This window comes from Eptatretus burgeri, chromosome 2 (genome assembly GCF_056783735.1).
Source record: "Eptatretus burgeri isolate ZD-2024b chromosome 2, Ebu_testis_v1, whole genome shotgun sequence".
Taxonomy (NCBI): Eukaryota; Metazoa; Chordata; class Myxini; order Myxiniformes; family Myxinidae; genus Eptatretus; species Eptatretus burgeri.
This window is the reverse complement of record NC_140962.1, coordinates 111,192,248-111,206,233: the sequence shown is the minus strand read 5'-3', so window position 1 is coordinate 111,206,233 and position 13,986 is coordinate 111,192,248. Positions and strand designations below refer to the sequence as shown.

The window sequence follows — 13,986 nt, the reverse complement described above, 5'->3', positions numbered from 1 at the left end:
GAGCGTCGGTGCTGCCGAAGCAGTCTCCTTGGCTATTGGGCACAATCCTGGACGGGTCACCACTCCACCACAGGACACCAGCAAGCTGGCACTCATTTTGCCGACCTCGGAAGGATGACCAGCCGAGTTAACCCCACCTGGTATTAATTCAACAACCAAGCAGGATTTGAACTCAGGACACTCGAATCCCAAGCCCACCATTCGAGCCGTTAAACCAACACCAGGCATAATTCCAAGGCAGAGCACAGGTATAACGCTACAGGTTTAATAAGATGCGATGCCTCGGGCTCGGAGAGACGAGCTGATGTCATGGCTAGTCTCCGTGCACACAGATACAAGAACATGTGAAACAAGACTGACATGACGATCGGTAGGCATGTTATGAGATGAAGTGGATTATCCAGCTTCAGATGAAGGAATCAGTGGGAAAGAAGACAATGGAAACACAAACATCATTATCTAGTCTGTGTATAATGAGGGAGGTGCATTAAGTGACGCAGTGTGTCTCAAATCCAGTGTTGTTGTAAAATCTAGTCATTCACAAGAGGGCATTCTGTAAAGGTGAGCTTTAATAACAACAACAGCAACAACAATTCAGACGATAAACAACTGTTCACAGACAACATCCTTATGCTCGTGTAGTTTGCAGATAATAGACACATCTTTCATGATAAAGTCCACATATAGTGTTACAAATAATAACCGGATAACAACAAAGGATCATGTTCCGTTTCTCAAAAAGGAAGCCAATATGCACACATGTGATGCAACAACCAAACATTATCAGGTTTTTAATTTTTTTTTGCTGATATTGACATTTATTTACCACTTTACTGGTCAGTATCGAGAACGTGAGACCCCTTGAGGATAAAGCACATAAATTACCTCCAAAGAAGAACAGATGGAGAGTAGCATCGTCGTGATATATTACTATGATATTTACATTTGCCGCCATGCATACATGTGTATTTATAAAGTACGTATGTCCAGGCCTTCGGTAGCGTCAGGTGATGGCCGCAGGCCGGTTGATAAGTGTGATACGTGGAGCGCTCAAAGGTGTTACGGACCAGATGCTCACAGCAGTCCAAGAAAAGTCAGAACCATCTACGTCTTCCAACCGTTGTATAGATGAAAATGGTACGCAATGTCACTTCTTCTTCTGTTGTATGCAGCACAAGACTGCGGGGTAGCATCATTGGCCGAGGGTACCGCTGCACAGCCGATGCAGTGGCCCCCTGGAAGATAGGGCAGCATTTTGAATTTGGCCAGGGTGCCAGCGATGGCTCGCCTAATCACATCGCTCGCTGTGCCTGTAAAACACTGGGTTGACAGTTTATCGCTGGGTCGGGATTCGAACCCAGGCTCGACAGCTTCGAGTGGAGTGTGCACCAAATTTCACCAATCGTATTTCTTCTCCTTTCTTGGATCCGTTGCGAGTGTCTTGGAGCGAGAACATTTCGAACCCTCATCGAATTGGTGGATCAGGCAGGAGATGGAGACGTGCGATACAATATGTAGGGGTGGCGTAATCAAATTGAACAAACTTGGTTGTTGTATTTAAATCGTACAAAACCGAGCAACAAAGAGGAATGTAACAAAAAAATATCAAAATATACATAAGTTAAACTATTGTGCACACGCAGGTTGAGGTGCATCCACACACCTGACACCAAGGGTCAGCACGAGTGAGTACTGAGTACGAGCGCATGGTTGTTGGTGAGATGGACCTTCGTGCCTAACGCAGAGTCCCGAGGGGGTAGTGGGGCTGGGGAGGCTTGAGACACGCTGTTCGTCGCGGGATGAATCGTGGCACTGGCGGTGTTGTCCAGCGAATCGCTGGAGCGACTGAAGTCGTGGTGTGCGGACCGTGCGGACGACAGGCACGAACAGAGGACCCGGCAGAGCGCCTCGCGGAGCTCGCGACTGGCGAGCGTGTAGATGATGGGGTTTAAACCCGAGTGTAACAGTGCGGGGAGCATGAACCACTTGCTGTGGTGCGGGATCGTGCAACGGTCCTTGCCGCAGACCGCGTCGATCATGAACAGTATGCACAGCGGTGCCCAGCACGTGATAAAAACGCACAGCACCACTACGACGGTCTTCAGCAGTTGCAAGGAGTGCCGACTTGGACTCGGTCTTTGTGGACCATTGGAGTCGCTTTGGCAGAGCTCCTTCCGAGGCGTCCCCGAGGGGGTACCTTCCGAGTAGCTGCGGTCCACGGAACCCGCCGCGAATTTACCCTTCAGGTGGCCGTTGACCTTTCGAGTCACGTGCTTCGACACCCGCTTGTTGCTCCGGTCGACCAGGCTGTAGATCCTTGCGTAAAGAACCGCGATGGCCAGCAGCGTCAGGCTCAGCAGCAATCCACAGAACACCAGGTAGCTCCGCGCGTACAAGGGCAGGACGGTGGAGCAGGAGCGCAGTTGGCAGATACAATTCCATCCCAGCATGGGCAGAAAGCCGAGCAATAAAGCCGCGATCCAGCAGGCTCCGAGCAGGAGCATGTGCGAGGGTCGTAGGCGGCGGCGACCCGCGCACCGTGGCCGCAGGCGCAGCATGGTGAGATGCCTTTCCACGGCCGTGGTGAGCAAGCTGAAGACCGACGCGCTCAGAGTGACTAGCACGCTGCCCTCGCGCAGGAACCAGAGCGCCGGTGACAGCTCGAAGGTCTTGTGACCAGAGTAGAAGACGTTCGTGCAGAAGGTGAAGCCCGCGAGGAGGTCGCACAGCGCCAGGTTGCCGAGAGACGCGTACACGGGCGTGTGGAGGCGGTCGGTGCACCATATGGCCAACAAGACGCTCAAGTTCGCCAACACGATGAACAAGCAGATGAGCAACAGGAGAACATCGACGGCTTTGAGTTGCTGTCCCGGAGCTCGCGTGTCGTACTTGCCCGTGTAGTTGTAGTGCAGGACGACGACCTTGGGATCGCTGAAGTCACAGCCAGGTAGAGGTGTCGCGGAAGGAGTCGTACCCATGAGGATCGCTGATGTGACAACGCGCGTACTACCTTCTAGTCGGGGTCGCAGCAACAACCGCAGTAGCGCGAACAACGCCGCGACACTAATCACTGTGATGGACCGTCATCGTCGTTTTAAACGTCTGACATGAGACGTACAGCTCGGAACTCACGATTCATGAATAATCACACTTCCAATTGGCTGTTTGAATGTCCGATGAAGCGCGACTCGAACCTGCAGCAGCAAGCGGCGCGACTCGACTACCTCGGGTAGAGAGTGTGAGTGTGTCCGCTTCCCTCGAATCGCTCTTTTAAAGCGGCACCGCCTCGGCACCATCCCCAGGGGATGTTGCGTGTAAGAGTACATACAAGAGCCACATCCGGTGCACGAGCCCGCGCTGTTGTTCTTCCCTCATCTGTAGATTGACATGGAGGAGGGGGAGAGGGAGAGGGTGGAGGACGACGGCGCCTCTCGTTGTGCAGCGTCGGCTCTTTGTATGGAGGAGCGATGTGCAAGAGAGAGTGCTTGCGAACCTTTGGTGCGGAATGCGAACACGAGGCGTGGAAAGTACCTGCCACGTGAAAGGCACGACGAGCATTTATTGTGAAAACATTCTTACAACTTCCTTTCGACGTGTTCCCTTGAAAAACACAAAGGCTTTTATTCGGGTAGAACCCCTCCCCCCCCACCCATACATCCCCCATACATCCCCTATACCCAATACCCCAAAACAAGAGCCTTCAACGGGAGACGAGCACAGTGCTCTGACCTGTCCACTCAACACCCGTCTCTTCTGCCTCCATTTAATATATTCACAACGAAATACAAAAGCTCAAATCAACAACCGGCCAGTTGTGTGACTTGTTGCAAAACCGAGGGGAGTTATTTATTATCGTTATCCAAAAATTAAAAACTTTATAAAAATCCCCAGAATGTCTGAGCAGATCAACGGGAAAACTTTACACGTTTGATCCGTAATGAACAAAAAGTTCCCTTCCTTTTTTTTTTTGACAAAGGTCACATGGTTTGGCAGCCGTTTTGGAGAGAAACAAAATATTAAATAATGTTTCTTCTGCAACCGCTTCATCGATCAAACTGAAACTTCGGAATTATGATCGACGAGAGAAGGGGAACGTAGGTTTTAAATTTCAACCCTCAAAATGAGTTTGAGGTGTGTTATTTGGTGGAAGTAAATAGTTCGAGGTGTGTTATTTGGTGTAAGTTCATAGTTCGAGGTGTGTTATTTGGTGTAAGTTCACAGTTCGAGGTGTGTTATTTCGTGGAAGATCAGAGTTGGAGGTGTGTTATTTGGTGGAAGTTCAGAGTTTGAGGTGTGTTATTTGTTGTAAGTTCAGAGTTCGAGGTGTGTTATTTCGTGGAAGTCCAGAGTTTGAGGTGTGTTATTTGGTGATAGTTCAGAGTTCAAGGTGTGTTATTTGTTGTAAGTTCAGAGTTCGAGGTGTGTTATTTGTTGTAAGTTCAGAGTTCGAGGTGTGTTATTTGGTGAAAGTTTAGAGTTCAAGGTGTGTTATTTGGTGAAAGTTCAGAGTTCGAGGTGTGTTATTTGTTGTAAGTTCAGAGTTCGAGGTGTGTTATTTGGTTGAAGTTCAGAGTTCGAGGTGTGTTATTTGGTGGAAGTTCAGAGTTCGAGGTGTGTTATTTCGTGGAAGTCCAGAGTTTGAGGTGTGTTATTTGGTGATAGATCAGAGTTCAAGGTGTGTTATTTGGTGAAAGTTTAGAGTTCGAGGTGTGTTATTTGGTGAAAGTTCAGAGTTCGAGGTGTGTTATTTGTTGTAAGTTCAGAGTTCGAGGTGTGTTATTTGTTGGAAGTTCAGAGTTCGAGGTGTGTTATTTGGTGATAGTTCAGAGTTCGAGGTGTGTTATTTCGTGGAAGATCAGAGTTGGAGGTGTGTTATTTGGTGGAAGTTCAGAGTTTGAGGTGTGTTATTTGTTGTAAGTTCAGAGTTCGAGGTGTGTTATTTCGTGGAAGTCCAGAGTTTGAGGTGTGTTATTTGGTGATAGTTCAGAGTTCAAGGTGTGTTATTTGTTGTAAGTTCAGAGTTCGAGGTGTGTTATTTGTTGTAAGTTCAGAGTTCGAGGTGTGTTATTTGGTGGAAGTTCAGAGTTTGAGGTGTGTTATTTAGTGGAGGTTCAGAGTTCGAGGTGTGTTATTTCGTGGAAGTTCAGAGTTTGAGGTGTGTTATTTGGTGATAGTTCAGAGTTTGAGGTGTGTTATTTGGTGGAAGTTCAGAGTTCTAGGTGTGTTATATACATTCATGACGTCTGTTCGAGGTGTGTTTATTAGTGGAAGTTCAGAGTTCGAGGTGTGTTTATTGGTGGAAGTTCAGAGTTCGAGGTGTGTTATTTGGTTGAAGTTCAGAGTTCAAGGTGTGTTATTTGGTGGAAGTTGAGAGTTCAAGGTGTGTTATTTGGTGGAAGTTGAGAGTTCGAGGTGTGTTATTTGGTGGAAGTTCAGAGTTTGAGGTGTGTTATTTGGTGAAAGTTTATAGTTCGAGGTGTGTTATTTGGTGAAAGTTCAGAGTTTGAGGTGTGTTATTTGGTGGAAGTCAGAGTTTGAGGTGTGTTATTTGGTGGAAGTTCAAGAGTTTGAGGTGTGTTATTTGATGGAAGTTTAGAGTTCGAGGTGTGTTATTTGGTGAAAATTCAAGAGTTTGAGGTGTGTTATTTGGTGAAAATTCAAGAGTTGGAGGTGTGTTATTTGGTGAAAGTTCAGAGTTCGAGGTGTGTTATTTGGTGAAAGTTCAGAGTTCGAGGTGTGTTATTTGGTGAAATTTCAGAGTTTGAGGTGTGTTATTTGGTGAAAGTTCAGAGTTTGAGGTGTGTTATTTGGTGGAAGTTCAGAGTTTGAGGTGTGTTATTTGGTGGAAGTTCAAGAGTTTGAGGTGTGTTGTTTGATGGAAGTTTAGAGTTCGAGGTGTGTTATTTGGTTGATGTTGAGAGTTCGAGGTGTGTTATTTGGTGGAAGTTCAGAGTTCGAGGTGTGTTATTTGGTGAAAGTTTAGAGTTCGAGGTGTGTTTATTGGTGGAAGTTTAGAGTTCGAGGTGTGTTATTTGGTGGAAGTTGAGAGTTCAAGGTGTGTTATTGGGTGGAAGTTCAGAGTTTGAGGTGTGTTATTTGGTGGAAGTTCAGAGTTTGAGGTGTGTTATTTGGTGGAAGTTCAAGAGTTTGAGGTGTGTGATTTGATGGAAGTTCAAGAGTTTGAGGTGTGTTATTTGATGGAAGTTCACAGTTCGAGGTGTGTTATTTGGTGATAGTTCAGAGTTTGAGGTGTGTTATTTGATGGAAGTTTAGAGTTCGAGGTGTGTTATTTGGTGATAGTTCAGAGTTTGAGGTGTGTTATTTGATGGAAGTTTAGAGTTCGAGGTGTGTTATTTGTTGTAAGTTCAGACTTCGAGGTGTGTTATTTGGTTGACGTTGAGAGTTCGAGGTGTGTTATTTGGTGGAAGTTCAGAGTTCGAGGTGTGTTATTTGTTGTAAGTTCAGAGTTCGAGGTGTGTTATTTGGTGAAAGTTTATAGTTCGAGGTGTGTTATTTGGTGAAAGTTCAGAGTTTGAGGTGTGTTATTTGGTGGAAGTTCAAGAGTTTGAGGTGTGTTATATACATTCATGACGTCTGTTTGAGGTGTGTTATTTGATGGAAGTTTAGAGTTCGAGGTGTGTTATTTGGTGAAAGTTCAAGAGTTGGAGGTGTGTTATTTGGTGAAAGTTCAGAGTTCGAGGTGTGTTATTTGGTGAAATTTCAGATTTCGAGGTGTGTTATTTGGTGAAAGTTCAGAGTTTGAGGTGTGTTATTTGGTGGAAGTTCAGAGTTTGAGGTGTGTTATTTGGTGGAAGTTCAAGAGTTTGAGGTGTGTTGTTTGATGGAAGTTTAGAGTTCGAGGTGTGTTATTTGGTTGATGTTGAGAGTTCGAGGTGTGTTATTTGGTGGAAGTTCAGAGTTCGAGGTGTGTTATTTGGTGAAAGTTTAGAGTTCGAGGTGTGTTTATTGGTGGAAGTTTAGAGTTCGAGGTGTGTTATTTGGTGGAAGTTGAGAGTTCAAGGTGTGTTATTGGGTGGAAGTTCAGAGTTTGAGGTGTGTTATTTGGTGGAAGTTCAGAGTTTGAGGTGTGTTATTTGGTGGAAGTTCAAGAGTTTGAGGTGTGTGATTTGATGGAAGTTCAAGAGTTTGAGGTGTGTTATTTGATGGAAGTTCACAGTTCGAGGTGTGTTATTTGGTGATAGTTCAGAGTTTGAGGTGTGTTATTTGGTGGAAGTTCATAGTTCGAGGTGTGTTATATACATTCATGACGTCTGTTTGAGGTGTGTTTATTAGTGGAAGTTCAGAGTTGGAGGTGTGTTATTTGGTGATAGTTCAGAGTTCAAGATGTGTAATTTGGTTAAAGTTCAGAGTTCGAGGTGTGTTATTTAGTGGAGGTTCAGAGTTTGAGGTGTGTTATTTGGTGGAAGTTCAGAGTTGGAGGTGTGTTATTTGGTGGAAGTTCAGAGTTTGAGGTGTGTTATTTGGTGGAAGTTCAGAGTTCGAGGTGTGTTATTTGGTGGAAGTTCATAGTTCGAGGTGTGTTATATACATTCATGACGTCTGTTTGAGGTGTGTTTATTAGTGGAAGTTCAGAGTTGGAGGTGTGTTATTTGGTGATAGTTCAGAGTTCAAGATGTGTTATTTGGTGAAAGTTCAGAGTTCGAGGTGTGTTATTTGGTGAAAGTTCAGAGTTTGAGGTGTGTTATTTGGTGAAAGTTCAGAGTTGGAGGTGTGTTATTTGGTGGAAGTTCAGAGTTTGAGGTGTGTTATTTGGTGGAAGTTCAGAGTTCGAGGTGTGTTATTTGGTGGAAGTTCAGAGTTTGAGGTGTGTTATTTGGTGAAAGTTTAGAGTTCGAGGTGTGTTATTTGGTGGAAGTTCATAGTTCGAGGTGTGTTATATACATTCATGACGTCTGTTTGAGGTGTGTTTATTAGTGGAAGTTCAGAGTTGGAGGTGTGTTATTTGGTGATAGTTCAGAGTTCAAGATGTGTAATTTGGTTAAAGTTCAGAGTTCGAGGTGTGTTATTTAGTGGAGGTTCAGAGTTTGAGGTGTGTTATTTAGTGGAGGTTCAGAGTTTGATGTGTGTTATTTGGTGATAGTTCAGAGTTTGAGGTGTGTTATTTAGTGGAAGTTCAGAGTTCGAGGTGTGTTATTTAGTGGAGGTTCAGAGTTTGAGGTGTGTTATTTGGTGGAAGTTCAGAGTTGGAGGTGTGTTATTTGGTGGAAGTTCAGAGTTTGAGGTGTGTTATTTGGTGGAAGTTCAGAGTTCGAGGTGTGTTATTTGGTGGAAGTTCAGAGTTTGAGGTGTGTTATTTGGTGAAAGTTTAGAGTTCGAGGTGTGTTATTTGGTGGAAGTTCATAGTTCGAGGTGTGTTATATACATTCATGACGTCTGTTTGAGGTGTGTTTATTAGTGGAAGTTCAGAGTTGGAGGTGTGTTATTTGGTGATAGTTCAGAGTTCAAGATGTGTAATTTGGTTAAAGTTCAGAGTTCGAGGTGTGTTATTTAGTGGAGGTTCAGAGTTTGAGGTGTGTTATTTGGTGGAGGTTCAGAGTTTGAGGTGTGTTATTTGGTGAAAGTTTAGAGTTCGAGGTGTGTTATTTGGTGGAAGTTCAGAGTTCGAGGTGTGTTATATGGTGGAAGTTCAGAGTTCGAGGTGTGTTATTTGGTGAAAATTCAAGAGTTTGAGGTGTGTTATTTGGTGAAAATTCAAGAGTTGGAGGTGTGTTATTTGGTGAAAGTTCAGAGTTCGAGGTGTGTTATTTGGTGAAAGTTCAGAGTTCGAGGTGTGTTATTTGGTGAAATTTCAGAGTTTGAGGTGTGTTATTTGGTGAAAGTTCAGAGTTTGAGGTGTGTTATTTGGTGGAAGTTCAGAGTTCGAGGTGTGTTATTTGGTGAAATTTCAGAGTTTGAGGTGTGTTATTTGGTGAAAGTTCAGAGTTTGAGGTGTGTTATTTGGTGGAAGTTCAAGAGTTTGAGGTGTGTTATTTGGTGGAAGTTCAAGAGTTTGAGGTGTGTTATTTGATGGAAGTTTAGAGTTCGAGGTGTGTTATTTGGTGAAAGTTCAAGAGTTGGAGGTGTGTTATTTGGTGAAAGTTCAGAGTTCGAGGTGTGTTATTTGGTGAAAGTTCAGAGTTTGAGGTGTGTTATTTGGTGAAAGTTCAGAGTTTGAGGTGTGTTATTTGGTGGAAGTTCAGAGTTTGAGGTGTGTTATTTGGTGGAAGTTCAAGAGTTTGAGGTGTGTTATTTGATGGAAGTTTAGAGTTCGAGGTGTGTTATTTGTTGTAAGTTCAGACTTCGAGGTGTGTTATTTGGTTGACGTTGAGAGTTCGAGGTGTGTTATTTGGTGGAAGTTCAAGAGTTTGAGGTGTGTTATTTGATGGAAGTTTAGAGTTCGAGGTGTGTTATTTGGTGAAAGTTCAAGAGTTGGAGGTGTGTTATTTGGTGAAAGTTCAGAGTTCGAGGTGTGTTATTTGGTGAAATTTCAGATTTCGAGGTGTGTTATTTGGTGAAAGTTCAGAGTTTGAGGTGTTTTATTTGGTGGAAGTTCAGAGTTTGAGGTGTGTTATTTGGTGAAAGTTCAGAGTTTGAGGTGTGTTATTTGGTGAAAGTTCAGAGTTTGAGGTGTGTTATTTGGTGAAAGTTCAGAGTTTGAGGTGTGTTATTTGGTGGAAGTTCAAGAGTTTGAGGTGTGTTATTTGGTGAAATTTCAGAGTTTGAGGTGTGTTATTTGGTGAAAGTTCAGAGTTCGAGGTGTGTTATTTGGTGAAAGTTCAGAGTTCGAGGTGTGTTATTTGGTGAAATTTCAGAGTTTGAGGTGTGTTATTTGGTGAAAGTTCAGAGTTTGAGGTGTGTTATTTGGTGGAAGTTCAGAGTTCGAGGTGTGTTATTTGGTGATAGTTTAGAGTTCGAGGTGTGTTATTTGGTGAAATTTCAGAGTTTGAGGTGTGTTATTTGGTGAAAGTTCAGAGTTTGAGGTGTGTTATTTGGTGGAAGTTCAAGAGTTTGAGGTGTGTTATTTGGTGGAAGTTCAAGAGTTTGAGGTGTGTTATTTGATGGAAGTTTAGAGTTCGAGGTGTGTTATTTGGTGAAAGTTCAAGAGTTGGAGGTGTGTTATTTGGTGAAAGTTCAGAGTTCGAGGTGTGTTATTTGGTGAAAGTTCAGAGTTTGAGGTGTGTTATTTGGTGGAAGTTCAAGAGTTTGAGGTGTGTTATTTGATGGAAGTTTAGAGTTCGAGGTGTGTTATTTGTTGTAAGTTCAGACTTCGAGGTGTGTTATTTGGTTGACGTTGAGAGTTCGAGGTGTGTTATTTGGTGAAAGTTCAGAGTTTGAGGTGTGTTATTTGGTGGAAGTTCAGAGTTTGAGGTGTGTTATTTGGTGAAAGTTCAGAGTTTGAGGTGTGTTATTTGGTGAAAGTTCAGAGTTTGAGGTGTGTTATTTGGTGAAAGTTCAGAGTTCGAAGTGTGTTATTTGGTGGAAGTTCAGAGTTTGAGGTGTGTTATTTGGTGAAATTTCAGAGTTTGAGGTGTGTTATTTGGTGAAAGTTCAGAGTTTGAGGTGTGTTATTTGGTGGAAGTTCAGAGTTTGAGGTGTGTTATTTGGTGAAAGTTCAGAGTTTGAGGTGTGTTATTTGGTGGAAGTTCAAGAGTTTGAGGTGTGTTATTTGATGGAAGTTTAGAGTTCGAGGTGTGTTATTTGTTGTAAGTTCAGACTTCGAGGTGTGTTATTTGGTTGACGTTGAGAGTTCGAGGTGTGTTATTTGGTTGACGTTGAGAGTTCGAGGTGTGTTATTTGGTGGAAGTTCAGAGTTTGAGGTGTGTTATTTGGTTGGCGTTGAGAGTTCGAGGTGTGTTATTTGGTTGAAGTTCAGAGTTCGAGGTGTGTTATTTGGTTGACGTTGAGAGTTCGAGGTGTGTTGTTTGGTGGAAGTTCAGAGTTCGAGGTGTGTTATTTGGTGAAAGTTTAGAGTTCGAGGTGTGTTATTTGGTGGAAGTTGAGAGTTCAAGGTGTGTTATATGGTGGAAGTTGAGAGTTCAAGGTGTGTTATTGGGTGGAAGTTGAGAGTTCGAGGTGTGTTATTTGGTGGAAGTTGAGAGTTCAAGGTGTGTTATTTGGTGGAAGTTGAGAGTTCGAGGTGTGTTGTTTGGTGGAAGTTCAGAGTTTGAGGTGTGTTATTTGGTGTAAGTTCACAGTTCGAGGTGTGTTATTTCGTGGAAGATCAGAGTTGGAGGTGTGTTATTTGGTGGAAGTTCAGAGATTGAGGTGTGTTATTTGGTGGAAGTTCAAGAGTTTGAGGTGTGTTATTTGGTGGAAGTTTAGAGTTCGAGGTGTGTTTATTGGTGGAAGTTCAGAGTTCGAGGTGTGTTATTTGGTGGAAGTTCAGAGTTCAAGGTGTGTTATTTGGTGGAAGTTGAGAATTCAACGTGTGCTATTTGGTGGAAGTTCAGATTTTGAGGTGTGTTATTTGGTGGAAGTTCACTGTTTGAGGTGTGATATTTGCTGGAAGTTCAGAGTCTGCGGTGTGTTATTTGGTGGAAGTTCAGAGTTCGAGGTGTGTTATTTGGTGGAAGTTCAGAGTTCGAGGTGTGTTATTTGGTGGAAGTTCAGAGTTTGAGGTGTGTTATTTGGTGGAAGTTCAGAGTTTGAGGTGTGTTATTTGGTGGAAGTTCAGAGTTTGAGGTGTGTTATTTGGTGGAAGTTCAGAGTTTGAGGTGTGTTATTTGGTGAAAGTTCAGAGTTTGAGGTGTGTTATTTGGTGGAAGTAAATAGTTCGAGGTGTGTTATTTGGTGAAAGTTCAGAGTTCGAGGTGTGTTATTTGGTGAAATTTCAGAGTTTGAGGTGTGTTATTTGGTGAAAGTTCAAGAGTTGGAGGTGTGTTATTTGGTGAAATTTCAGAGTTTGAGGTGTGTTATTTGGTGAAAGTTCAAGAGTTGGAGGTGTGTTATTTGGTGAAAGTTCAGAGTTCGAGGTGTGTTATTTGGTGAAAGTTCAGAGTTTGAGGTGTGTTATTTGGTGAAAGTTCAGAGTTTGAGGTGTGTTATTTGGTGGAAGTTCAGAGTTTGAGGTGTGTTATTTGGTGAAAGTTCAGAGTTTGAGGTGTGTTATTTGGTGAAAGTTCAGAGTTTGAGGTGTGTTATTTGGTGAAAGTTCAGAGTTTGAGGTGTGTTATTTGGTGGAAGTTCAAGAGTTTGAGGTGTGTTATTTGGTGGAAGTTCAAGAGTTTGAGGTGTGTTATTTGATGGAAGTTTAGAGTTCGAGGTGTGTTATTTGGTGAAAGTTCAAGAGTTGGAGGTGTGTTATTTGGTGAAAGTTCAGAGTTCGAGGTGTGTTATTTGGTGAAAGTTCAGAGTTTGAGGTGTGTTATTTGGTGGAAGTTCAAGAGTTTGAGGTGTGTTATTTGATGGAAGTTTAGAGTTCGAGGTGTGTTATTTGTTGTAAGTTCAGACTTCGAGGTGTGTTATTTGGTTGACGTTGAGAGTTCGAGGTGTGTTATTTGGTGAAAGTTCAGAGTTTGAGGTGTGTTATTTGGTGGAAGTTCAGAGTTTGAGGTGTGTTATTTGGTGAAAGTTCAGAGTTTGAGGTGTGTTATTTGGTGAAAGTTCAGAGTTTGAGGTGTGTTATTTGGTGAAAGTTCAGAGTTCGAAGTGTGTTATTTGGTGGAAGTTCAGAGTTTGAGGTGTGTTATTTGGTGAAATTTCAGAGTTTGAGGTGTGTTATTTGGTGAAAGTTCAGAGTTTGAGGTGTGTTATTTGGTGGAAGTTCAGAGTTTGAGGTGTGTTATTTGGTGAAAGTTCAGAGTTTGAGGTGTGTTATTTGGTGGAAGTTCAAGAGTTTGAGGTGTGTTATTTGATGGAAGTTTAGAGTTCGAGGTGTGTTATTTGTTGTAAGTTCAGACTTCGAGGTGTGTTATTTGGTTGACGTTGAGAGTTCGAGGTGTGTTATTTGGTTGACGTTGAGAGTTCGAGGTGTGTTATTTGGTGGAAGTTCAGAGTTTGAGGTGTGTTATTTGGTTGGCGTTGAGAGTTCGAGGTGTGTTATTTGGTTGAAGTTCAGAGTTCGAGGTGTGTTATTTGGTTGACGTTGAGAGTTCGAGGTGTGTTATTTGGTGGAAGTTCAGAGTTCGAGGTGTGTTATTTGGTGAAAGTTTAGAGTTCGAGGTGTGTTTATTGGTGGAAGTTTAGAGTTCGAGGTGTGTTATTTGGTGGAAGTTGAGAGTTCAAGGTGTGTTATTGGGTGGAAGTTGAGAGTTCGAGGTGTGTTATTTGGTGGAAGTTCAGAGTTTGAGGTGTGTTATTTGGTGGAAGTTGAGAGTTGGAGGTGTGTTATTTGGTGGAAGTTCAGAGTTTGAGGTGTGTTATTTGGTTGAAGTTCAGAGTTCAAGGTGTGTTATTTGGTGGAAGTTGAGAGTTCAAGGTGTGTTATTTGGTGGAAGTTCAGAGTTTGAGGTGTGTTATTTGGTGGAAGTTCAGAGTTCGCGGTGTGTCATTTGGTGGGAGTTCAGAGTTTGAGGTGTGTTATTTGGTGAAAGTTTAGAGTTCGAGGTGTGTTATTTGGTGGAAGTTCAGAGTTTGAGGTGTGTTATTTGGTGGAAGTTGAGAGTTTGAGGTGTGTTATTTGGTGGAAGTTCAGAGTTTGAGGTGTGTTATTTGGTGAAAGTTCAGAGTTCGAGGTGTGTTATTTGGTGAAAGTTCAGAGTTTGAGGTGTGTTATTTGGTGGAAGTTCAGAGTTTGAGGTGTGTTATTTGGTGGAAGTTCAAGAGTTTGAGGTGTGTTATTTGATGGAAGTTTAGAGTTTGAGGTGTGTTATTTGGTGAAAGTTTAGAGTTCGAGGTGTGTTATTTGGTGGAAGTTCAGAGTTTGAGGTGTGTTATTTTGTGGTAGTTGAGTGTTTGAGGTGTGTTATTTGGTGGATGTTCAGGGTTTGATGTGTGTTATTTGGTGAAAGTTTATAGTTCGAGGTGTGTTATTTGGTGAAAGTTCAG

General features: G+C 42.9%; 1 protein-coding gene across 1 annotated transcript; it reads right to left on the bottom strand.

Annotated features, from left to right (window-relative positions):
• Nucleotides 1–551: 551 nt before the first annotated feature.
• LOC147032829 (sphingosine 1-phosphate receptor 3-like) lies at nt 552–3,503 on the bottom strand. Its single transcript, XM_085870689.1, has one exon. It carries the CDS (start codon nt 2,976–2,978, stop codon nt 1,677–1,679), a length of 1,302 nt encoding a protein of 433 aa, XP_085726815.1. The 5' UTR covers nt 2,979–3,503; the 3' UTR covers nt 552–1,676.
• Nucleotides 3,504–13,986: the final 10,483 nt, after the last annotated feature.